Source organism: Schistocerca nitens, chromosome 1 (genome assembly GCF_023898315.1).
Source record: "Schistocerca nitens isolate TAMUIC-IGC-003100 chromosome 1, iqSchNite1.1, whole genome shotgun sequence".
In the NCBI taxonomy this organism is placed as follows: Eukaryota; Metazoa; Arthropoda; class Insecta; order Orthoptera; family Acrididae; genus Schistocerca; species Schistocerca nitens.
This window is the reverse complement of record NC_064614.1, coordinates 233,375,728-233,402,708: the sequence shown is the minus strand read 5'-3', so window position 1 is coordinate 233,402,708 and position 26,981 is coordinate 233,375,728. Positions and strand designations below refer to the sequence as shown.

The 26,981-nt window shown below is 44.1% G+C and overlaps 1 protein-coding gene across 3 annotated transcripts in view; it reads right to left on the bottom strand.

The window, feature by feature from the left end:
• The window catches only part of LOC126246314 (probable E3 ubiquitin-protein ligase HERC4), a 248,291-nt gene that overhangs the window by 146,069 nt on the left and 75,241 nt on the right, over positions 1 to 26,981 (bottom strand). For all 3 annotated transcript variants that reach the window (XM_049948384.1, XM_049948386.1, XM_049948385.1), the window contains exon 10: positions 24,016 to 24,143. In XM_049948384.1, coding sequence (XP_049804341.1) covers positions 24,016 to 24,143 — 128 coding nt within the window. The remainder of the gene's footprint in view (positions 1 to 24,015; positions 24,144 to 26,981) is intronic.

Sequence of the window (26,981 nt, the reverse complement as noted above, 5' to 3'; positions counted from 1 at the left end):
AAAGGGACCAGACTGCTACGGTCATCGGTCCCTTGTTCCAAAACTTAAAAACACCCACACAGAGTAAAAACGAATAATGGAGAGAACAGACGACACAGGACAAGAAAGACTCAGACAAAGAACAGACAAAATGAATTAAAATCACTCAGAGTGTGACAGTGGTTGGCTGACCATAGAGAGAAAAAAGGAAAAGCCAACCACCGAAAACACATTAAAAATTCAGACTAAAACTGTAGGCCAGAGGCCAGCCTGACACAAAATAAAGACAAACACTTAAATCATGCGATAAAAGCCACCTGCCCGAATAAAACGCAAAACCAAGTTCGCCATGGCAGAGTCATCTGTTAAAAGGGCGGGGAGCGTGTCAGGCAGCGCAAACGTCTGCCTGAGCACAGCTAAAAGGCGACACTCCAACAGAATGTGGACCACAGACAAAACGGAGCCGCAGCGACATAGAGGTGCGTCCTCACAGTGCAATAAGTGGCCGTGCGTCAGCCGAGTGTGCCCAAAGCGGAGCCGACAAAGGACTACTGAGTCTCTGCGATTGGCTCGCATGGATGACTGCCACACAGTCGTCGTCTCCTTGATAGCATGGAATTTATTGGGTGTAGTCAGATTGCGCCATTCAGCGTCCCATAGCGCAAAAACTTTGCAGCGTAAGAAGGCTCGCAAATCAGTCTCCGGGAGGCCAACGTCCAGAGATGGTTTACTGGTGGCCTCTTTCGCCAGGCAGTCAACACTTTCATTGCCGGGTATCCCAACATGGTCTGGGGTCCACACAAAGACCACAGAGCAGCTGCAACGGGCAAGAGTATGGAGGGACTCCTTGACAGCCATTACCAGACGAGAGCGAGGGAAACACTGGTCGATAGCTCGTAAACCGCTCAGGGAGTCGCTACAGATAACGAAGGACTCCCCTGAGGAGGAGCGGATATACTCTAGGGCACGAAAGATGGTGACCAGCTCAGCAGTGAAAACGCTGCAGACAGCCGGCAAGGATCGTTGTTCATAACGGTTCCCTAGAGTTAGGGCATAACCGACACGACCAGCAACCATCGAACCGTTAGTGTAAAACACGCCAGAGCCTTGATACATAGCTAGGATGGAATAAAAGCAGCGGCTGAAGGCCTCCGGAGGGACTGAGTCCTTCGGGCCCTGTGCCAATTCGAGCCGAAGGCAAGGGCGAGGCACACAACACGGGGGTGTACGCAGAGGGGCCCGGAAGGGAGGTGGAAGAGGGAAAACCCCAAGCCCGGAGAGAAGCTCTCTGACGCAGACGGCGATCGTACAACCCGACCAGGGCCGACGTTCTGGGAGATGGACGACTGACTGCGGGAACACGAGACGATAATTAGGATGCCTGGGCAAGCTACAAACATGCGCAGCATATGCAGCTAGTAAATGTTGGCACCGTAACCGTAGTGGAGGGACACCTGCCTCCACGAGTAAGCTGTTCACAGGGCTGGTCCGGAAAGCACCAGTGGCAAGGCGTATCCTGGTGTGAAGGAGTGGGTCCAGCACCTGCAACGCAGAAGGGGATGCTGAACTATAAGCCAGGCTCCCATAATCCAGACGAGACTGGATTAACGCCTGGTAGAGCCGTAAGAGGGTAGATCGGTCGGCGCCCCAGCTGGTGTGGCTCAAGCATCGCAGAACATTTAGATGCCACCAACACATCTGTTTAAGCTGCCGAATATGAGGCAGCCAAGTCAACCGGGCAGCAAAAACCACACCCAAAAACCTATGTGACTCCACCACAGCAAGAAGTTTGCAGTCAAGGTAAAGCCGCAGCTCCGGGTGAACAGTGCGTCGCCGGCAGAAATGCATAACGCAGCTCTTGGCAGCTGAAAACTGGAAGCCATGCGCTACAGCCCAAGACTGCGCCTTGCGGATAGCGCCCTGTAGCTGACATTCAGCAGCGGCAATGCCAATGGAGCTATAGTAGAGGCAGAAGTTGTCAGCTTACAATGAAGCGGAGACAGACATTCCCACCACCGCAGCGAGCCCGTTAATTGCAATTAAAAACAGGCAGACACTTAAGATTGATTCCTGTGGGGCCCCCCGTTCTCCTGGACTCGGGAGGAACTATGGGAGGCCGCGACTTGCATGCAGAAGGTACGATACGACAGACAATTTCGGATGAAAATCGGCAATGGACCCCGAAGACCCCAACCATGAAGCGTAGAGAGGATGTAATGACACCATGTCGTATCGTACGCCTTCCGCATGTCGAAAAAGACAACAACCAAGTGCTGATGGCGGGCAAAGGCCATACGTATGGCTGACTCCAGGCTCACCAGATTGTTGGTGGCAGAGCAGCCTTTACGGAACCCACCCTGAGACGGAGCCAGAAGACCCCGAGACTCGAGTACCCAACTCAACCGCCGGCTCACCATCCGTTCGAGCAACTTGGACAGAATGTTCGTGAGGCTAATGGGGCGATAGCTGTCCACCTCCAAAGGGTTCTAGCCAGGTTTCAAAATGGGGATAACAATGCTTTCCCGCCAATGCGACAGAAACTCACCCTCGATCCAAATACGGTTGTAAAGGTCGAGGAGGCGTCACTGGCAGTCCACTGAAAGGTGTTTCAGCATCTGACATTGGATGCGATCTGGCCCAGAAGCTGTATCACGGCAAGCGGCTAGGGCACTGTGAAATTCCCACTCACTGAATGGAACATTGTAGGATTCAGGATGGTGGGTGCGAAATGAAAGGCTCCGACGTTCCATCCACTCTTTAATGGAGCCGAAGGCCAGTGGGTAATTCGCAGAAGTGGAACTCAGAGCAAAATGCTCTGCCAAGCGGTTTGCAATTATGTCAGAGTCAGTACAAAATGCTCCATTCAGTGAGAGTGCAGGGACGCTGACAGGCGTCCGATAGCCATAGAGGCGTCTAATCTTGGCCCAGACCTGCGATAGAGACATGGAGCCCAATGGTGGAGACATACCGCTCCCAGCTCTCCTGCTTGCGTTGGCGGATAAGGCGGCGGGCCCGCGCACGCAGTCGTTTGAAGGCGATGAGGTGTTCTATGGAGGGATGTCGCCTGTGACGCTGGAGCGCCCGCCGGCTATCTTTAATCACTTTAGCGATCTCAGGCGACCACCGAGGCACAATCCTCCGCCGAGGGGACCCAGAAGATCAGGGAATGGCAGATTCTGCGGCAGCAACGATGCCGGTGGTGACCGAGTAAACCACCGCACCAATGGCGTCATTAGAGAGAGGCTCAATAATGGCAACAGAGGAGAACAAGTCCCAGTCAGCCTTATTCATAGCCCATCTGCAAGGGCGCCCAGAGGAGTGACGCTGTGGCAGTGACAGAAAGATCGGAAAGTGGTCACTACCACACAGGTCGTCATACACGCTCCATTGGACAGAAGGTAAGAGGCTACGGCTGCAGAGCGAAAGGTCGATGGCGGAGTACGTACCATGCGCCACACTGAAATGTGCGAAGGCACCATCGTTTAAAAGGGAGAGGTCGAGCTGTGCCAATACGTTCTCAATGGTGGCGCCTCGACCTGTTGCCACTGACCCACCCCACAGAGGGTTATGGGCGTTGAAGTCGCGCAGTAACAAGAAAGGTGGCGGCAATTGGGCTATCAGCGCAGCCAGGAAATGCTGCGCGACATCACCATCCGGTGGAAGGTAAAGACTGCAGACGGTAACAGCCTGTGGCGTCCACACCCGAACAGCGACAGCCTATAAAGGTGTTTGTAGAGGGACAGAATCGCTGTGAAGAGAGTGAAGGACATAGATGCAGACGCCACCAGACAACCTTTCATAAGCTGCCTGGTTCTTATAATAACCCCGATAGCCATGGAGGGCGGGGGTTCGCATTGCCGGAAACCAAGTTTCTTGAAGAGCAATATAGAAAAAAGGATGCAGGCTGAGAAGGTGTCGGAGTTCAGCAAGATGGTGGAAGAAACCGCTGCAGTTCCACTGGAGGATGGTATTGTCCATGGCTGAGAAAGGCGTGAAGGGACTGGGGAGGCAGATTACGCCGCTGGGTCACCTGCTGCCTCTGATGGAGCGCCTGTGCAAGTGCAATTCATTGTGTCTGAGGGATCGGCGAGATCGAGGTCCTCAGCAGATGCAAGAATCTCCACCTCATCCTCAGACACAGAGCTTGTAGGTAGCGGTGGAGTAGGTGCCACCGCATGTGCCTTGGTCTTACGGGTCTTCAATGGCGCTTTTTCTCGCTGTTCCTTTGGTTGCAGTTGCTGGGAAGGCGTATTGGAGTCAGTCTCCGGGACCGAAGATGATCGCGAAGCTCGACGACCAGCGACCTGTGGCTTCTTCAGCCACTGGTGGGTGTCTGCTGGGCCACTGGTAGGAGCCTGGGAAGGGAACCCAAGGGATCCCTTCTGAGCGAGAGAAGCTGAAGAAGACTTACGCTTCTCCGGCTTAGAAGTGGGGACTGGTGTCCCCGATGGTTGGGGGGCGGGGCGGGGCGGGGCGGGGCGGGGGGGGGGGGGGGGGTGTTGCTCATGAAGCAGATGGAGCAGGAGCAACAGGGAGTGAAGTGCCCCCCACCATCAAGGGGGCAGGTGTGGTCCTCTGGCTCTGAGCTGACGGTGTGTGGTGCAGCTATGGGGGCTGTAGCAGGAGTGACAGTGGCGGCGTAAGAGGACGTCATGTGTACTGGATGAAGACGTTCAAATTTCCACTTAGCCTCAGAGTAGGTCAGTCAATCCAGGGTCTTGTATTCCATTATTTTCCGTTCTTTTTGTAGAATCTTACAGTCCGGCGAGCAAGGGGGATGGTGCTCTCTGCAGTTAACACAGACGGGAGGCGGGGCACATGGAGTATCAGGATGGGATGCTCGACCACAATCGTGACATAGGAGGCTGGAAGCACAGCGAGAAGACATATGGCCGAACTTCCAACACTTGAAGCAACGCATCAGTGTAGGGATATATGGCTTGACATCACAACGGTACACCATCACAACGGTACACCATCACAACGGTACACCATCACCTTGTCCTTCTCAGGTAATGTGTCACCCTCGAAGGCCAAGTAGAAGGCACCTGTGGCAACTTGGTGATCCCTTGGACCCCGGTGGACGCACCGGACGAAATGGATACCTCGTCGTTCTAAGTTGGTGCGCAGCTCGTCATCTGACTGTAAAAGAAGATCTCTGGGGAAAATACTGCCCTGGACCGTATTTAAGCTTTTATGCGGGGTGATAGTAACAGAAACATCCCCCAGCTTCGTACAAGCGAGCAAGGCTTGTGACTGGGCAGAGGATGCTGTTTTTATTAAGACTGACCCTGACCGCATTTTGGACAAGCCCTCCACCTCCCCGAACTTGTCCTCTAAATGTTCGACAAAGAACTGAGGCTTCACGGACACAAAGGATTCTCTGTCAGCTCTGGTACAGACAAGATACAGGGGCGAATACCTTTTGCTGTCATTCATAGCCTTTTGTTCCTCCCATGGTGTGGCCAGGGAGGGGAACGATTTGGGGTCATACACATTAGCCTTAAAGTGATAAAGTGAGCTTTTAATGCTTAGAGACTGCTGGTGGCTGGCCACCAGCAAGAGAAGATGTGCCACGCTTCGTTGCGTGTCATCCACTCTGATGCCACCTACTCCGACCAAGGGTCCTTCCCACGGGCACCACCCAGCCACAGCAAAGGCCACCTGGCAGGATGGCCATTGCCGGGAGTCCTGATGCCCCAGGGAGATGGCAACCTACTCCTTGGCATACATGGGGAGTTAACGGCGCAGGCATCAGTAGAGCGATCCCTGTGTTGTCAGGGGGCTACAACCAACAGGGTACATGGCGGCCCCACCACAACGGACTGGCTACCGTGCTGGATTTTAGGTGACATGTAGTCCATGGTCGCCGTCAGTGCAGAAAGTAGCACTGCACATTGCATGGTGGAAGTTGCACGCAGGAACGTATCCATGCCCAAGAGATGGAGAGCAGGCAGGACTGCAATGCAACGACGAATAAGCTGGCGAAAGTTCTCAACGCAAGATGGACACAATGCACCAAGTAAGGCGCCCTTCCCCAATCAGCTCGCTCTTCGGAAAAATTTTGAGATATGGAGGTCAAACCCGAGAGGGGACCATCACATAAGGCCGAAACGTTTGAGACTCCTTTTAGTTGCCTCTTACGACAGGCAGGAATACCGCGGGCCTATTCTTACCCCCAAACCCGTAGGGGGGGACACCTAGAACTTGGGGCCAATAGAATCAGTATTCTTACGCCTTTTTTCTGATAATAATGGATTCCTGGCACCAGTCTTTCTCCAAAGTGTTCCTAATTCTGTTTTAGAGAAATATATTTTCTATGTGTTGTCTTCACATAGTTCAAGAAATACTGCTCGGGTTCAAGAAATACTGCTTGGGATTGAACTTAACTATTTGAAAATGTTTCATCATTCACTGAAAATTGTCTTAAAACCCAGGTACTTACTTGTTGGGAGTTCAGGAAAGTAGGTACTGACTGAATTTATTACTGACGACTAGTGCTGGTTTATTTCATATACAAATGAACACTTTCCATTGCTTGTGACGAGCATCATTGTCAGTTCCGAAAATACTGAATTTTCAAACTTCAGCACTGTGTTAGTGACACCTCAATCTGCGAATAAAACTGGTAGCTTTATCTTCTGCTGTCAAAATATTCATTATATTTCCTTGCAAGTGAAAGTTAAGCATATTTATCTACACAAAGAAACCCACAGCATACATCATTTCAGAAATAATTGTATTATTTGTTGTTTCGGCATGTAGAGCTGTCTCCTTTTCTGTCTTCACCCTTTGAGGAATGAAAGTTATTTGTTGTCAAAGTGCGAGTTCACTTGTGTCCAATGATTCCAAGAACTAAGATTCTTCTCTCAGCTCTTCTTTGCCTGACTGATTAATGGTATACGTCCAGTTGTTCAGCCAGGTTGTTGTTCCTATTTTATGCAACTATTTTAATGACGGAACCAGCCGTCTTCTTCAGGTGCTATTAGTTTTTCTGTTATGTGTACGTGCTGCCTGGACCCCAACCAGACTGTGAACTATTGTTGGCTTTTTCTCGCTACTTATAGTAGATTGTGAGTTCAAATATTGATACCCACTATGTCCTTGATGCTATTTTGTTTTTCAGACCCCACGTTGTCTCAGCATTCCTCACTTCTGGTGGATATCGTGGCCAGACCCAAGCATTACTTAAGCTGAATCCTCCCTCTCAGTGTTTTATGTTTTCTCATGCCTTTATTTTGATACACTCCTTAATCATGACACCCCAGAAACTTGGTATTTGTACTAAGATATTGCACTCACTATAATTGTCCCAGGAATCTATAAAGTTTTCTCCACACATGCCAAAGAATGTTAGCTGGCCCTCTTTATAAAGTACCATCACTAATTTTACATTAGGTTGAGTTGAGTTTAAAAGTTCTGTGAATTCTTCAACATATTCCATTCCATGTGGCCACGTCCACAGATGTATCATCCACATATCAATAATAACATGTTGGTTTAAACTTGGCAGATCCTAATGCCTTTGTTTCAAAGTGTTCCATGTGCAGGTTCACAACAAAAGGAAATGATGGACTACACATTGCCACATTATCAGTTTGTTCATAATATTTTCCACTGAATAGATAATGAGTTGACAGTAGAATAGGTGATATAAAGTTCAGGAAAGGAGTCACAGAACTTTATGGCTATTAGTTCCATGGATTCAGCAGGTGGGACACTCAAAAAGACGGAAACTACATCAAAGCTGGCCATAACATCTTTAACCTGGAGCCACTGATGTGAATGTGGTGTTTGCACTTTCCCACATATTCATTGCACGGAGCTGGTTTATGGACCAAGCGACACAAGTGAGCACATAAGACGCAGAGCTGAGAGAGTGCAAGAGACTCCAAGGAGCAAAATGTGTGCACAGCGTATATCATAAATAGCAATAAAAACAACACAATTCCATGCTCATTATATCTAAATTTTTTTAAACATCTTATCAAGAGCCCAAGGAATGGCAAATAATGTGTGAAGGAGGAGTGAGAGTAGGGGTGGGAGGGTGCTGACTGATGAGAATGTGTTTCAGATATTTTGTCAGTTGGTGTGTATTTGCACCAATACTGTTAGCTTTGAGCCTTATACAAATGCCATCCTTGTGTACCTTAGTACAGTCACAACGGCACAGGTGCTCAAGTTCTAAGACATTACATAGCAAGTCTGATTCATTTATAAGAGCCTTCATCTTCCTCTCAATATTATTCATTGGATTGTGTGTGCAACTTTTATTCTACAATGGAAATGTCGGCTTGAAGCATACACTGAATTCAATTCTGTGAAACAATTTTTAGATTGTAAATTGTGACGATGCAAGCTGGGATATTTCTACTTCCCCTCTTGTTTTGCAATCTGCCCCCTTAAATTCATTTTTTCACTTTTAACCAATTGCCACTAACATACGTGCATATAATCTGCATTTACATAAAAGAGAAAGGTTGGCCATCAGTTTTTAAGAATATAACACCAGATATAATTAATTTTGTGCTTAGTTTTATGTACATAATTGCTTTTCTAATTTATTTCAACTATTCCTAGTTCGTATCTTTTGTTATAGGGCGAAATCAGTACTTGTTTTGTAACTTAAATTATATTGTTGATGCATAAACAAATATAAATTCTGTTAGCAAAGTCAGACCTTAATTAATTACAAAGTAATTAAGTTTTGTCAGAAGTATTATTTGCATAACGATATTTGTTAGTTTAATGATTTAAACAAATAATTCAGCCTAAGCCTTGTAGTAGAAGAAACTGTTAAAAAGAAGCAATTTTTCCATGTATGCAGTTAATCGAATGAGTTAAATTTTAATTTAATTTCTGTAAATTTAACTGTGAACAATGTGTAGTTTCAGTACCTATTATTGTGAGGATATACACTCCTGGAAATTGAAATAAGAACACCGTGAATTCATTGTCCCAAGAAGGGGAAACTTTATTGACACATTCCTGGGGTCAGATACATCACATGATCACACTGAGAGAACCACAGGCACATAGACACAGGCAACAGAGCATGCACAATGTCGGCACTAGTACAGTGTATATCCACCTTTCGCAGCAATGCAGGCTGCTATTCTCCCATGGAGACGATCGTAGAGATGCTGGATGTAGTCCTGTGGAACGGCTTGCCATGCCATTTCCACCTGGCGCCTCAGTTGGACCAGCGTTCGTGCTGGACGTGCAGACCGCGTGAGACGACGCTTCATCCAGTCCCAAACATGCTCAATGGGGGACAGATCCGGAGATCTTGCTGGCCAGGGTAGTTGACTTACACCTTCTAGAGCACGTTGGGTGGCACGGGATACATGCGGACGTGCATTGTCCTGTTGGAACAGCAAGTTCCCTTGCCGGTCTAGGAATGGTAGAACGATGGGTTCGATGACGGTTTGGATGTACCGTGCACTATTCAGTGTCCCCTCGACGATCACCAGTGGTGTACGGCCAGTGTAGGAGATCGCTCCCCACACCATGATGCCGGGTGTTGGCCCTGTGTGCCTCGGTCGTATGCAGTCCTGATTGTGGCGCTCACCTGCACGGCGCCAAACACGCATACGACCATCATTGGCACCAAGGCAGAAGCGACTCTCATCGCTGAAGACGACACGTCTCCATTCGTCCCTCCATTCACGCCTGTCGCGACACCACTGGAGGCGGGCTGCACGATGTTGTGGCGTGAGCGGAAGACGGCCTAACGGTGTGCGGGACCGTAGCCCAGCTTCATGGAGACGGTTTCGAATGGTCCTCGCCGATACCCCAGGAGTAACAGTGTCCCTAATTTGCTGGGAAGTGGCGGTGCGGTCCCCTACGGCACTGCGTAGGATCCTACGGTCTTGGCGTGCATCCGTGCGTCGCTGCGGTCCGGTCCCAGGTCGACGGGCACGTGCACCTTCCGCCGGCCACTGGCGACAACATCGATGTACTGTGGAGACCTCACGCCCCACGTGTTGAGCAATTCGGCGGTACGTCCACCCGGCCTCCCGCATGCCTACTATACGCCCTCGCTCAAAGTCCGTCAACTGCACATACGGTTCACGTCCACGCTGTCGCGGCATGCTACCAGTGTTAAAGACTGCGATGGAGCTCCGTATGCCACGGCAAACTGGCTGACACTGACGGCGGCGGTGCACAAATGCTGCGCAGCTAGCGCCATTCGACGGCCAACACCGCGGTTCCTGGTGTGTCCGCTGTGCCGTGCGTGTGATCATTGCTTGTACAGCCCTCTCGCAGTGTCCGGAGCAAGTATGGTGGGTCTGACACACCGGTGTCAATGTGTTCTTTTTTCCATTTCCAGGAGTGTATAATGGCCCAATTTTTGGTCACGAGACAGTCAGTCTACGGCCGAGTTTCAGACAAGGAACCTGTGTTGGTTCGAATGAACAAGAGTGTAGTAAGTGTTACATAATTAGGCCATGTGTTAAAACAGTGGCAGTGTGTGCTCCATACGTACCTTTCTATTCTTCAAGAACTGTGAATTTGTGTTTAGGTTTTTACTTCTCATAGATATTCAACAGTAAACTATTGTAGCAGTATGTGGATGTTTGCCTGAAACTATTAATGAGGCTTATTGAAAGTTAAACAATAGTGCACTGGCCATATATTCAATATATATTCAATGTGTGTATTGGGGGGGGGGGGGGGTTGTGAAAAGTGAAAGTAAAAGACAGTGAAACGTAACTGTGCATCTGACGGTTACATCACTTAAAGTAGTCTGTGTTTGACTTCCACAACCCATTTTTCAGCCAGTGCGTCGACACTGAGGGCAATCGACAAACAATGAAACAAAGTAGACGAACCGTTACAAAGTGTGTACGTAATTTATGGAGGTTTTTTTACAATTACTGGTCAGTGGTACCTCTTCTACCAGTACAAAAGAAACAAACAATAGAAAACACAGAATGGAATGTAACAATACTGTGAAAAGGAAAGTTGCTACTCACTATATAGCAGAGAGGTTGAGTCGCAGATAGGCACAACAACGAGACTGTCACTAATATAGCTTTCAGCTAGTAAGGCCTTCATAAAAATTAGACAGCAAAAACACACATACACACTTATGCAAACGCAACTCTCACACACGACAGCAGTCTGAGGCATTTGAGGCTACACTGTGAGCAGCAGCACCGGTGCACAGTGGGAGTGGCAACAGGGTGGGGGTAAGGAAGAGGCAGAGGTGGGGAAGGGGAGGGAAAGTAGGATAGAGGCGGCAGACAGTGACGCGCTGTTGGGGAGCGTGCAGGGTTGAGGTGGAAAGAGGCTAGTGCAGCTATGTGCAGTCGGGAGGTTGGATGGAAGGTAGTGGAGAGGAGGGGGGGGGGTGTGGAAAAGGAGGAAAGTAATAGAATTGGATGTGACAGAGGAATGAAGGCTGTGTATCGCTGGAACCCAGGCAGAGAAAGGCTGGATGGGAGAAGACAATGATTAACGAAGGTTGAGGCCAGGAAGGTTCAAGAACGTAGGATATATTGCAGGGGAAGTTCCAACCAGCGCAATTCAGAAAAGTTGGTGCTGGTGGGAAGGATCTACACTCCTCGAAATTGAAATAAGAACACCGTGAATTCATTGTCCCAGGAAGGGGAAACTTTACTGACACATTCCTGGGGTCAGATACATCACATGATCACACTGACAGAACCACAGGCACATAGACACAGGCAATAGAGCATGCACAATGTCGGCACTAGTACAGTGTATATCCACCTTTCGCAGCAATGCAGGCTGCTATTCTCCCATGGAGACGATCGTAGAGATGCTGGATGTAGTCCTGTGGAATGGCTTGCCATGCCATTTCCACCTGGCGCCTCAGTTGGACCAGCGTTCGTGCCGGACGTGCAGACCGCGTGAGACGACGCTTCATCCAGTCCCAAACATGCTCAATGGGGGACAGATCCGGAGATCTTGCTGGCCAGGGTAGTTGACTTACACCTTCTAGAGCACGTTGGGTGGCACGGGATACATGCGGACGTGTACTGCCCTGTTGGAACAGCAAGTTCCCTTGCCGGTCTAGGAATGGTAGAACGATGGGTTCGATGACGGTTTGGATGTACCGTGCACTATTCAGTGTCCCCTCGATGATCACCAGTGGTGTACGGCCAGTGTAGGAGATCGCTCCCCACACCATGATGCCGGGTGTTGGCCCTGTGTGCCTCGGTCGTATGCAGTCCTGATTGTGGCGCTCACCTGCACGGCGCCAAACACGCATACGACCATCATTGGCACCAAGGCAGAAGCGACTCTCATCGCTGAAGACGACACGTCTCCATTCGTCCCTCCATTCACGCCTGTCGCGACACAACTGGAGGCGGGCTGCACGATGTTGGGGCGTGAGCGGAAGACGGCCTAACGGTGTGCGGGACCGTAGCCCAGCTTCATGGAGACGGTTGCGAATGGTCCTCGCCGATACCCCAGGAGCAACAGTGTCCCTAATTTGCTGGGAAGTGGCGGTGCGGTCCCCTACGGCACTGCGTAGGATCCTACGGTCTTGGCGTGCATCCGTGCGTCGCTGCGGTCCAGTCCCAGGTCGACGGGCACGTGCAACTTCCGCTGACCACTGGCGACAACATCGATGTACTGTGGAGACCTCACGCCCCACGTGTTGAGCAATTCGGCGGTACGTCCACCCGGCCTCCCGCATGCCCACTATATGCCCTCGCTCAAAGTCCGTCAACTGCACATACGGTTCACGTCCACGCTGTCGCGGCATGCTACCAGTGTTAAAGACTGCGATGGAGCTCCGTATGCCACGGCAAACTGGCTGACACTGACGGTGGCGGTGCACAAATGCTGCGCAGCTAGCGCCATTCGACGGCCAACACCGCGGTTCCTGGTGTGTCCGCTGTGCCGTGCGTGTGATCATTGCTTGTACAGCCCTCTCGCAGTGTCCGGAGCAAGTATGGTGGGTCTGACACACCGGTGTCAATGTGTTCTTTTTTCCATTTCCAGGAGTGTATATGGCACAGGCTGTGAAGTAGTCACTGAAATGAAGAATGTCATGTTTGGCAGTGTGCTCAGCAACAGGATGGTCTACTTGTTTCTTGGCCACAGTTTGTTAGCGGCAATTCATGCGGACAGACAGCTTGTTGGTTATCATGCCCACAGAGTGCAGCACAGTGGTTGCAGCTTAGCTTGTAGATCACATGACTGGTTTGACAGGTAGCCCTGCAATTGATTGAGTAGGTGATGTTTGTGACTGGACTGGAGTAGTTGGTGGTGGGAGGATGTAAGGGACAGGCTTTCATCAAGGTCTGTTACATGGTTATGAGCCATGAGGCAAAGGGGTTGGGAGCAGGGGTTGTGTAGGGATGGACGAGTATATGGTGTAGGTTCGTGGATGATGGAATACCAGTTTGGAAGGGGGTGGGAAGGATAGTGCGCAGGAAATTTCTCATTTCAGGGCCCAACGAGAGGTAGTCAAAACCCTGGCAGAGAATGTAATTCATTTGCTCCAGTCCTGGGTGGTACTGAGTTACGAGGGGAATGCTCCTCTATGGTCAGATGGCTGGACTTTGTGAGGTGAAGGGAGACTGCAAAGATAAGGCACAAGAGATCTGTTTTTGTAAAAAGTTGGGAGGATAATTACGGTATACAGAGACTTCAGTGAGACTCTTGGTATATTTTGAGAGGGACTGCTCATCACTGCAAATGCAACCACCATGGGTGGCTAGGCTGTATGGAGGGGACTTCTTAGTAGGTTTGATGCAGACAGAGGTACTGATGCAGCCATCTTTAAGGTGGAGGTCAACATCTAGGAAGGTGGCTTGTTGAGTTGAGTCGGACCAGGTGAAGCAAAAGGGGGAGAAGTAGTTGAGATTTTGGAGGAATGTGGATAGGGTATTATCACTCTCGATCTAAATCGCAAAGATGTGCAGGTAGGATTATAAGGTTGGGATCTCTTTTTAAGTGGTGGACTGTGGTTCTTTCTGCAGATGTAAGGTTAGTGTGCACATTAAGGGATTTGGGCAATGATGGTGAGGCAAGGTTCAAGGTTAAGAAATTCTGGAAAGTTAACAGGAAGTGATTTGGGGGCATTGGGAATGGGTCACGGTTACATGGAGGAGTGAACTGAGTTAGGCAGGGTTCAACATTGGTCTTTGGTTAAGTCTGATTGGTATAGTTGGTGGCAAAAAAGTGTCTCCACTGTAGGGACTGAGAGTAAGAGAGGAGGTCTTTAAGAAGTCCTGCATGATTGAATTTTGGAGTGGGGTAAAAGGTGAGGCCTTTGGAAAGGACTGATTTTTCCATTGGGCAAAAGTTTCTGGTGGAAAGGTTCATGACTGTTTTTCAGGTCTGTTTAGGTTCTGGAGTCTGTATGGTGGTGGGAGTGACTTTTGGAGGGTGGGGTAAATGTGGTATGACAGTGTTTGTCAGCTATGAGTGGACATGGAGGAGGACTGGAGGTTGTAGTAGAGGGGGCGGACATTGGTACTCCAAGATGGGAAGTAAGCAGGGTGGAGAGCTTTTCGAGGTGGCTTTGTGCATGTTGCTCCAGTTCCAAAGGGAGTTTCAGTAAGTGTTATGGGGTCCAGGAATTAGGGATTGCATAGCAGGAAAATTTTGCGGATGGAGAGAAGGTACTGCGAAAAGGTTTCAGCTTGGTTGAAACGGTTTTGCAGGACCATGTTGGTGAGGGCTAAGGATTGGCAGAATCTGAACAGGTAGAGGTTATTATGGAAGGAGCGGTGGCAGCTGGAGTTGTGTAATTTGACGGTAAGGCAATTTGGGGGGTTCCATGAACCAAGCAACAACGCAGGAACAGTATGTGGGACTGGATTCTAACTAGGGATAAGGAAAGTTTTCTTTATTTATGCACAGGGAAGGAGTAAGTATACATGGTGGTGGGAAAAAATGTAAAAAATTACATAAATAACGTAGAATTATACCTGGAAAAATTCGCAAAAATATGCGTGAAAAATCAGAGGAAGGACAAAATGGAAGCAAAAGGGGGAAACAAGATGGAGTCTACGGGTGTTGATGATAGTGAAAGGTGAAAACTCACCAAAATTGGCGAGAAGACTGGATGAAGTGGAATTAGTGAGTGTGAACTGGGATAGAACGGAGGATGGGGGGGTTTACATATGATGAGATACAAGATCGTGTGGCATAACGCGCGAAAATACGGGAGAGTGATGCAGGGAGCATGATCAATTGCAAGGTATGGATTAATGATATTGGTGGGAGCGATGTGGGATATAAGAAGCTGCACCAACAATCAGTGTGGTCTTTTAGTTGTCTGTTGTGTGCAGCCGAGACGGTTGTTACAGTGTGGTTCATAAGAAGTACACGCAGTGCGGTTTGTAAGGTGATAAAGGAAACACAGGAAAGAAGAGAAAAAAGAGAAAGAAAGAGAGTCATTGAGTATAGTGATGCTTTAGAAAATAGTAGCAAAGGAAAACAGCACTGAGTTAGGATTGAAGAAAAGCCATCACGCAAAAATCAAACAATGGAGAATGCAGGATGGAAAGTACCAATATTGTGAAAAGTAAAGTTGCTGAGTTGCAGAGAGGCACAACAAAAAGACTGTCCACCATCTGATAAGAGATCCCAATCTCATAATCCCACCTGTGGATAAAGGTTGTTTTGAACTACAAGGATTGTCGGGCAGAAGGACTCTGCCAGCTGTCATATACATCCAACAACAAACACTGCCACAGTGACCCCATTCCAGAAATCCAGCAATATCTCCAGTCACTCCTCAAATCCTTAGGCCCATCCCCGAACCTCTCCCCAGAGTCCATCTCTCTACTCGCCCCTACCACTCCCCACACTCCTACCTTTTACATGCTTCCCAAAGTCAATAAAGCCAACCACCCAGGATGCCCCCTTGTGGCCGGCTACTATGCCTCCACTGGGAGAATCTCTGCTCTTGTAGACCAACACCTTCAACCGATTACCCGGAACCTATTCTCCTATATAAAAGATACCAAATATTTCCTCCACCGACTCTCCACAGTTCCTGTCCCTTTACCACACAGTGACCTGCTCGTCACTATTGATACCACCTCCCTTTACACCAACATCCCTAATGCCTATGGCATTACTGCTACTGTACACTACCTTTACCAACTCCTGACAGATTCCAAACTAACTACCCCCTTACTATTCGCCATGGCCAACTATATTCTCACCCACAATTACTTCTCCATTGAAGGCATTACCTACAAACAAATCAAGGATATTGCTATGGGCACCCGCACACCACCATCCTAGGTCAACTTATTTGTGGGCCATTTAGAGGAATCCTTGATAAACACACAGAATCCTAAACCCCTCACCTGATTCAGGTTCATTGATGATTTGCCTTCCTGGTCCTGTGTCAACCAAGAAATTTACATTGCAAACAAACTGATATCAGAAATATGTTCTACATTTCATAACGTAGAGATAATTGATACATACAATTTAGGAAGAAGATTTCATACAGCTCATGGACTACATTTAAATATGTTAGGAAAAGACCAAATAGTAGAAAAACTCCGAAATCATATCCTGAAGAAATCAGCCCCAAGTATCAAGATCGCCAAACAACCACAAATTACAAAATGGTTTAGGCCAAAAACAGAAGCTTTGATGGAAGCAGAACTGTGTCAACCACTCAAAACCATCTCTGCTACTGAAAACTGCGTGCAAGAAGCCACACACAAAAATAAAATCTCTGCCAATTTTTTAGGGTAAGTGCTGTGTCAGAAATATCTTTAGAAAAGAAATTAATTAAACCCTTAACTGAAAAGTCACAAAGTCCATCATTTCTTGTATTACACCATAATATCCAGTCATTCAGAAATAAGATTCAAATGCTGGAAGTGTTGCTTCAGTCTCAAATAAATCCAGATGTAATATGTATTACCGAACACTGGCTGTCTAAAGAAGAAATTCAGTCAACCTCTATTCCAAGGTACTCATTAACAAGCTTTTATTGTAGGAATTTCTCCACACATGGCGGTACTGCTATATATGTAAAGGACCAGATAAAATTCAGTGAGGTAGGCCTAAATGAACAGATTGCATTATCTGAAGATAAGGAATTTGAGCTTTCTATGGTTAAGCTGCCTGAACTAAACTATATAATTATAAATGTATACAGAGCACCAAGTAGTAATATTCCAAATTTTATGACCAAATTAGAAGTTCTGCTGAATAGTGTCAGCTCATTAAATATGAGAATAACATTGATTTATCAAAAAACAGTAATGCTAAACTTGATTTGTTAAACATGCCCAAATCCTTTAATATGATCCCCACAATACACTCTTCAACAAGATCAACAGAGCATACTGATTCAATAATTGATCAAATCTTCATAACTGATACTGGTTACAAATTCACTGGCGAAGTACTGAGCATGGGATACAGTGACCATGATGCTCAGCTACTGAGCGTTGACATGGAAAATAGTAAAATCAGCCCCAAAAAAGTATTTCAAAGAAGAAACTTTTCAGATGGCAATATTAGGATTTTTAACTTCCTATTAGCTAAGGAAAATTGGGACAGTGTTTACATGCAAACAACTGTTGATAATATGTTCTTAAGCTTCCATAACACCTATCTTTATTACTTTAATACAGCATTTCCTTTTGAAACAAAAACTTCAAGCAATCAAAATAGAAAGTCGTGGGTAACAAAAGGAATCAAAATTTCTAGTGAGAGAAACAGATTTCTCCAATATTGCTCCAAAAAATACATAGTCACTGACGAATTTTCTGACTATTGTAAAGCCTACAAAAAAACTTATCTTAGAGTGATTACACAGGCAAAACTTTTATGGAATGACAATTTCATAAGAAACTCTTCAAACAAAATGAAAGCTATGTGGAAAGTTATTAAAAAAGAAACTTGTAGTTCAACACCTAAAAAGGAAAACATTTCTCTCACACTTAATGACTCTAAGGTCACAGATCCATACACAATTGTAAACAAGTTCAATGAATATTTCACCTCACTAGCAGAAGATCTCATTCAGGCAAACTGCAAGGTATCGTTCTTCAATTCCACCAATACGTCAAACAGCACTAATGCTACAATGTTTGTTTATGAAACAAACCCTGATGAAATTAGGAACATAATAAAATTGTTACCCAATATAATCTCTAGTGGCTATGATGAAGTACCTGACCTCATATTAAAGGTGTGTGCTCCCCATATAGTAAAGCCATTATCAACCATCTATAACCAATCATTAAAAACTGGCATTTTTCCAGATTCTCTCAAAATAGCTGAAGTCTCACCATTACTAAAGAAAGGTTCCCCTGATTTAGTATCCAATTATAGACCATTATCCATATTAAGCATCTTTTCAAAAATCCTGGAAAAACTTTTTTATGACAGGCTTATAAATTTCATAAAAAACCACGCACCAATCAGCATTCAACAACATGGTTTTAGTAAATCTTTATCCACCCAGACAGCAATTTTTGAACTGTTGGACCACATACTGAAATCAATTGACCAACGTAATATAGCTGCAGGTATCTTCTTAGATCTCTCTAAAGCCTTTGACGTACTAGATCATAAAATACTGCTTGCTAAATTGGAAAGAAGAGGAATAAGAGGTGTGGCTCACAACTGGCTATGCTCTTACCTACAAAACCGCAGACAGAAGGTATCACTTCAATACGATATTAATGTACAGAATAAAATAAATAACACAGTTTTCCTCTCGGAGGAAAGAATAATAAGATATGGTGTTCCCCAGGGTTCTGTTCTAGGGCCATTACTTTTCCTCATTTACATAGATGATCTTGTTGAACGTATGAGCCCACAAAAAACTATCCTGTTTGCTGATGATACAAGCATAGTGTTGACTGGATCTAGCCCTGAATCCCTTCAGACAATATCTGATAACTCTATGAAAAAACTTTCTGAGTGGTTTAACAAAAATGGCCTAATTGTTAATAGTGGGAAAACTGTATGTATCAACTTCCATCTAATTCCCACATCCAATCAAAAAACTATCCAAGTAAAGTTAAATAATGATAAAATTGAAAATGTAAATGCAAAAAAATTTTTGGGTCTATGGGTCCAACAAAATTTAAAATGGGACACACATATAAACAACTTATCAAAGAAACTCTCATCGTTGTGCTATGGACTAAGAATACTAAAATATACTACAAGTAAATCCACACCAATGCAAGCATACCATGCGCAGTTCCACTCATTGCTCCCCTATGGAATCATCTTTTGGGGAAATTCAACTCACAGCACAAATATATTTAAACTACAAAAAAGAGCACTGAGGATAATCTGTGGCCTCAAAAAGCTGGAATCCTGTAAATGTCAATTTATAAAACTTAATGTTCTAAGCATCCCATCCCTATTCATTCATGAAACAATCCTATTCACCAGGGAATACCTCTCAAGAACAGGCAAATTAATCCAAAACAATGATATACACGCTCATTATACCAGAGGGCAATCTAATATCCATCAAATTTTTTCAAGGACATCATCATACCAAAAATATATAACTCATCTGGGTGTCGTATTACACAATAAAATGCCAGAACAAATAAAAACTGCTCCATATCCAATATTTAAAAATAAACTAAAGGCATTTCTGACAAAGCACTGTTTCTATTCAGTACAAGAATTCCTGGAAATGAAAAATTATAAAGTTCCTTTGTAAAATACTGTGATTAGAGTAAAACATTCTGTAGGCAAAATAATAACCTAATTTCTACTATACACAACTATGTTTCAGTTTCACTTCCCAAAATTTTTTAACTCGCTTTTTGAATGTACAAGTACACATTCTATTAGTATTAAAACTTAATTGTCTGTGAAATCTCAATGTTAATTTCATGTTTAAAGTAGTTTTTAAATGACATTGTCCTTCTGTTGTGTTTCCAGTTGACATTTTCACTATTCTGTAATCTCAGTGATTATTTGCGTAAATTTAAAGTAGCACTACATTGCCTACATGTTTCTTAGTTCCCCATGTAAATTGTTTGTATTCTCTGTATGTGAAGTTACTATATTCATCAATGAACGATTTTGTGTACATTTTTTAAAATGGCAGTCCATTGCCTACTTTTTTCCCCCCCTCCAAACTACATATTTGTTAAGAAAAATGACTTGTCCTATATCATGTGTACTTTGTATAATATGTGATCCACAGGATAAATAAATAAATACAAATACATCTTTGCAATTTACATCGAGACTGATAACACCCTATCCACATTCCTCCAGAATCTCAACTACTAATCCCCCATTTGCTTCATCTGGTTCTACTCAACACAACAGCTTCCTTCCCAAATGTTGATCTCCACTTCAAAGATGGTTACATCAGTACCTAAGTCCGTATCAAACCTACTAACCACCAGAAATACCTCCACTCTGACAGCTGCCACCTGTTCCATACCAATAAGTCCCTTCCATACAGCCTAAGTCACCTGTGGCCATTGCATTTGCAATGATGAGCGGTCCCTCTCAAAATATACCAAGGGTCTCACTGAAGCCTCTGAAAACCTTGTACAAAAACAAATCTCTTGTGCCTTATCTTTCCAGTCTCCCACCATCTCACAAAGTCCAGCCATCTGACCATAGAGGAACATTCCCCTCGTAACTCAGTACCACCCAGGACTGGAGCAAATGAATTACATTCTCTGCCAGGGTTTCGACACCTCTCGTTGGGCCCTGAAATGAGGAATGTCCAGCCCACTATCCTTCCCACCCCTCCCACTGGTATTCCATCATCCACAGAACCTACACCATATACTCGTCCATCCCTACACAACCCCTGCTCTCAACCCCTTTGCCTCATGGCTCATAACAATGTAACATACCTTGATGAAAGCCTGTCCCTTACATCCTCCCACCACCAACTACTCCAGTCCAGTCACAAACATCACCTACTCAATCAAATGCAGGGCTACCTGTCAAACCAGTCATGTGATCTACAAGCTAAGCTGCAACCACTGTGCTGCACTCTATGTGGGCTGTCTGTCTGCATGAATAGCCACCGACAAACTGTCGCCAAGAAAAAAGTGGACCACACTGTTGCTGAGCACGCTGCCAAACATGACATCCTTCATTTCAATAATTGCTTCACAGCCTGTGCCATATGGATCCTTTCCACCAACATTAGCTTTTCTGAACTGCGCAGGTGGGAACTTTCCCTGCAATATATCCTACGTTCCCCTAACCCTCCTGGCCTCACCTTCATCAGTCATTGTCCTCTATCATCCAGCTTCTCCTCTGCGTGCATTCCACCACTACACAGCCCTCATTCATCCATCGCACACAGTCTTTTTAGTTCTCTCCTTTTCCACAATCGCCTCCTCCCCTCCCCGATGCCTTCCATTTAACTTCCCAACTGCACATAGCTGGCATAGCCTCTTTCCACCCCGTCCCTGGGGCTCCCCAACAGTCAGCCACCCCTACCCTACTATCCCTCCCTTCCCCTCCCTGCCCCAGCCTCCTCCTTACCCCCACCCAGTCACCATTCCCATCATGCACTGGTGCTGCTGCTTACAGTGTGGCCTCAGTTGCCTGAGACTGCAGTTGTGTGTTTGAGTTGCATTTGCATGAGTACATGTGTGTGTGTTTGTCGTCTAATTTTGACAAAGTACAAAAGAAAGTTGCGCACCTACTTACACCTTATCTACTCAGCTATTTACGGTATGTACAATACTAGATTAGATGTAGTGCTCTAAGTTAGCACTTTATTACCCAACCGCATAGGAAAAATTTCTCTCACTTAATTCTGTTTGTTGTCTAACTACCTGACAGATGTTAAGCCAGTAGTGAAACCAGTTGCAACAATGCATTCACTTCATTTATCTGTCAACATGGTTGGTGAGAGAAGGATTGACTAACAAAAGAACATTGAGTGAGCCGATAATGCACTAGAGCCAGTAATCCATGTGACACATCAAATAAGTGACTGACTGCAGCTAGTTGTCATTGCCGACTGCATGTGAATTTCAAACAATGTCATTAATTCATCTGTTATAGCCTCTGCCATGTCATGTCATGCTCATATTTGACAATTTTATAATTAGTTGCCTATCTAAAAATTATTAGGCTACCAAGGTAGTGATAATCATTTTTTTAAAATACTTAGTTTAATGACTGAACCATAATCGAACCCTTCCAATTTTTACCCTCAAAAAAATGTGTCATTTTACTCTTCAGGGGTAATTAACCAAAGGTTGGGAACCACTAGATTATAGGACGACATCAAACCAATTCAGAAGCATGCTGCTAGATTTGTTACCAGGGACTCTGATCAACAAGTGAGTATTACATACATGCTTTGTGAACTCCAATGAGAATCCTTGGATGGAAGACAATATTCTTATAGCAAAACACCATTGGGAAAATTTAGAGAAGCGGCATTTATGGCTGATTGCAAAACGATTCTATTTCTGCCAATGTAAAATTTTAATGACTGCAAAGACAAAATAAGAGAAATTAGGGCTCATATGGAGGCATATAGACAGTTATTTTTCACATAATTTGCAAGTATAACAAAAAAAGGAATGATTAGTAGTGGTACAAGAACCCTCCACCAATCATCATATGGTGGCTTGCAGAGTACGTCTATAGATATAGATCAAACAGAGCTCTGACTCTTAGTGTTACCCTTCTTTGGAACATTCAATGTCCACTTATAATCCCATCTGGTACAGATCCATCCTCTTGAAGATTACTATATGAAATGTTGCATCTGTTTCTGTAAATAATCTCATTATTAGATTGACTTCACAGTATCCTATCAATGAAAACACCATATGCAGACAGTAATGTATATAGTTCACTTAAGAGGGAATTTCAAGAATATGAACAACAACCGACAATTTTAATCAGGCCCTTAGTTCAAGCATTTTTTTTTAACTCAAATATATCTGGAACCAGTCACACACGTTATTACAACCACTCTGTGCTGAGTAATATCAGGTGCAATGATGTCTGGAAATTAGTTCCTTTGTTGCACCAGACTTATCATTTTTATTGTTATTTGGTAAAATATCAGGATCAAATTTACATGTGGCAGATGTGGATATAAGTAGATGTGGATAAAAACTGATGAATTATTATCTAAGAATTAGAAGACCTACCAATCTTTCTTCCACAGGAATTGCATTAATAATGTTTTTATTTACAATAATTTAAAATAATAACATGCAATCATGGAGGAGAGTGCGCAGAAAAGTTTACACTAAACAAGCAAGAAAGAGGATGAGAGATGAAAGCTATTGGAAGGTAACCAAAGATGCTCACATGTGGAACAAAAGCAGGCAACTCCTAAATTTATTCACCAATTTCAGTGTTGTTGCTCACCCTATGTCAAAAAATGAACTGAACTTTACTTTTAAGGGATCATTAGAATCACCTGAAAAATATTCATTAATCTACACAATATATATCTCTCTATGTAACATTGTCTTTTTCAACACATGTTGGCTACCAACGAATAAATGGAATAAATACATTAGTTTCTGTCCATGCTCGTAAAGAACTGGAGAGTGTAGTTGTCCATCTTTAACAATGAGCTGCTCAATGTGTGTAACTATTTTTGATACAATAATGTTTAAAATAAAAAGGAGGATTTGTTGTGAAATGTAACTGTCTGAAAAGTGCTTTGGATCATTCTTGAGCTGCTGGCAGGACCAATAAAAGTACCTGCTGTGCAGACATTTAGCATTCAAAGGACGCACCCATACCACCTCCAATTTTGCCCTTCCATCAACCACATTTTTGTCATGAACCAACCATTGTTTACTGTCGGACAATGCTGAGAAAAATCATTTTGCTCCACAGTACTGCAAGTAATGCACACTGTGAACAACAGCAGAGCTTGCAGTGAGTAGTGTGGCAGCAGCCGAGAATGCAGCATAACGTTTCCCTTAATTGCAATGTGAGATGTGATCTGGTAGTTTCCAAGAAGTACCAACAGTACTATAGAATGTACATTTATATATAAGGAAGGTAAAATAATAACACTATTCCATTTCAATGTTGTATCATACTGCTTTTAAGACGTAAAATACATACGTCATCAGGTCCTGGTCCACTGTCTCATCTGGTAAGACTCTTCCGCATTCTTCAATTTTCTCCACAGTCAGAGACAAAATCTGAGAATCGGCTTCATGAATGCGGCAATCATCTGATGGAATATTATCCTAAAATGGATGTTTGGTAAAATCCTTACACTCATTATTATTAACATACTAAAAAGACACAATTTTAATATAAATAATAGACTACAATGAAATAACATATCAAATTGTTTTCATTACGAACTGCAAGAGTTTTGTGATAAAATACAAAGATATTACTTGAAAATCATTCCTCGTGACCGTAATGCCAAACTGGGGAATGAAGAGGCTTTAAGACGTGTGCAGTAAGTGAAATCTGCACAATTTAAATAGTAATAATGGTCTGATGACTGCTCAATTTGTTGCCACAAAGAACTTTAAGGGACTGAGTACTTGTCTTCCTAGAAAAAATCTATGAATGGACCTAGAAAACATTGAAACTGAATTATGCAAACTACATAGATCACATACTGGTATCAAAAAGATGTGCATCTGTCATGGCAAACTTATGTACATTCAAGGGAGATAATTCTGATTCTGATTATATAGCAGGAGCAAAGTGTAAGCAGAAATTGTGGTGTTTCCAAGAAAGATAGTACCAGAGCAAAGAAGTGAAATTGTCTCAGTATTCTGGCTGGTCTGATGTGATCCATCTCAGATTAACTCTTGCACCCTACATCCTCAAACATTTATTGGATATATTCCAGTCTCTCCTTCCTCTACAGCTTACTCCAGTACCATGGAAGTTATTCCTGAATGTCTTAACATATGCCCTGTGTCATCCTGTCAGTTTTTTCCACATGTTCTTTTCCAGCTGATTTTGAGGGAAAAAAACCCTCTTTTTCTTACCTTATCGGTCTACCTAATTTTCAACATTCTTCTGTAGAACGACATCTCAAACACTTCAATTATCTTCTTTTCAGATTTTCCCACTGTCCATGCTTCACTACCATAAAATGTTTAACTCCACACTTAGAGTCTCAAGAATTTCCTCCTCAAATTAAGGCCTATGTTTGATACAAGTAGACTTCTTTTGGCCAGCAGTGCTCTCTCTTTGCTTGTGCTAGTCTCCCATTTATGTCGTCCTTGCTTCATTTGTCATCTGTTATTTTACTTCCAATGTTGCATAATTCCTTAACTTTGTCTACTCCATGATCACCATTTCTGATGTTAAGTTTCTCACTATTCTCATTTCTGCTACTTCTTATTACTTTTGTATTTCTCGTATTTACTCTCAATCCATATTCTGTACTTATTAGACTGTTCATTCCTTTCAACAGATCCCATAGATTGTCTTCATTTTCAGATCCCATAGATTGTCTTCATTTTCACTGAGGATAGCAATGTCATAAATGAATCATACCACTGATATCTTTTCACTCTGAATTTTAATCCCACTCTTGAACTTTTCTGTTATCGCCATCACTGCTTCTTTGATGCACAGATTAAACAGTAGGGGCAAAGGACTGCATCCCTGCCTTATCCCCTTCCCAATCCAAGGACTTCATTCTTGCAGTCTTGTTGTTCCATCTTGGTCTTGTACATACTGTACATTACTTGCCTTCCCTTAGAGCTTACTCCTATTTTTCTAATTATTTCGAACATCATGCACCATTTCACAATGTCAAATGCTTTTTCCTGTTTGACAAATCCTATGAACATCTCTTTATTTTTCTTTAGTCATGTTTCCATTATTAAGCATAATACCAGGACTGCCTTCTCTGGTGCCTTTATCTTTCCTAAAGCCAAACTGATCATCATCTAACAGCTCCTCAATTTTCTTTTCCATTGTTTAGTATATTATTCTGGTCAGCAACTTGGACGAATGGGCTGTTAAGTAGGTCGTGAGAGAGTTCTAACATTCATCAGCTCTTGCTATCTTCGGAATTGTGCAAATGACGATTTTTCCGAAAGTCTGACAATATGTCACCAGTCTCCCAGATTCTACACACCTTCTTGAATAGTTGTTTATTGCTTATGTACAAGAGCCATTAGGAGAAAGATGGCTGGAATAACATTAATTTAGGATTGACTGCACAAAATTTTGTAACAGAATTGAATAGGAACTTCGGGAATACACACCTAAAATATGAGTGTATAAGGAAAAAGAAAACTAAATTTAATGAATAGACACAAGGTGAATTTTAACAGGATCCCAAAAGAGGTGAGCAGCTATCATCTCACACTGCAGACCCAAAGAAACAGCAGCCCACTTTAACAGAAGTACTGAAGTTAGTTAAAAAATTACAATGCAGCAGAAACTGATGGAATAACTGTCCAAAAAGGTGGAACCACATTCCATAGTTGATTCTACAAACTTCAAGTTGACAGTGAAATGAGAAAGACACCCAAAAGAGTGGACTAATGATTCAACCAATGCATAAGAATGGGGACAAGATTTACTGCTACAATCACTGAAGAATCATTCGGCTGAAAGAACTGTATAAAATTTTCTCTAATATTACCTAGAATAGGTTAAGTCCATATGCAAAAGAGCTTTGGAGACTTTTACATGCGGGTTTTGGTCTAATGCGTCAACAACAGATTACACATTCATCCTGAGGTAAATACATAAAACGGCATTTGAATGGACTATTAAACTTCCTAACCTCTATGTAGACTTCAAATAAGCCTTTGATGGTCTTTAACTGAATTATGCTCTTACTGGGTACACCATCCAAGTATGTCTTACCAGTTCAAGCATCCTTGGCTGGTTCCATTACTGCAGTGTGAGTCTGTGAAGAATTACTTATTATATAGGTGTCTTTAAGAATGGTGGGAAATTTTGTATTATGTATACATATGTCAATTTTTTGTGGAGAAATCTTGTTGCAGACTCATTAAGTCTCGAAAAATGGGAAAGAAAACTGTTACACATTATAAATTCTGAATCCTTGAGACCTACTTTTTCAACCCCATGGA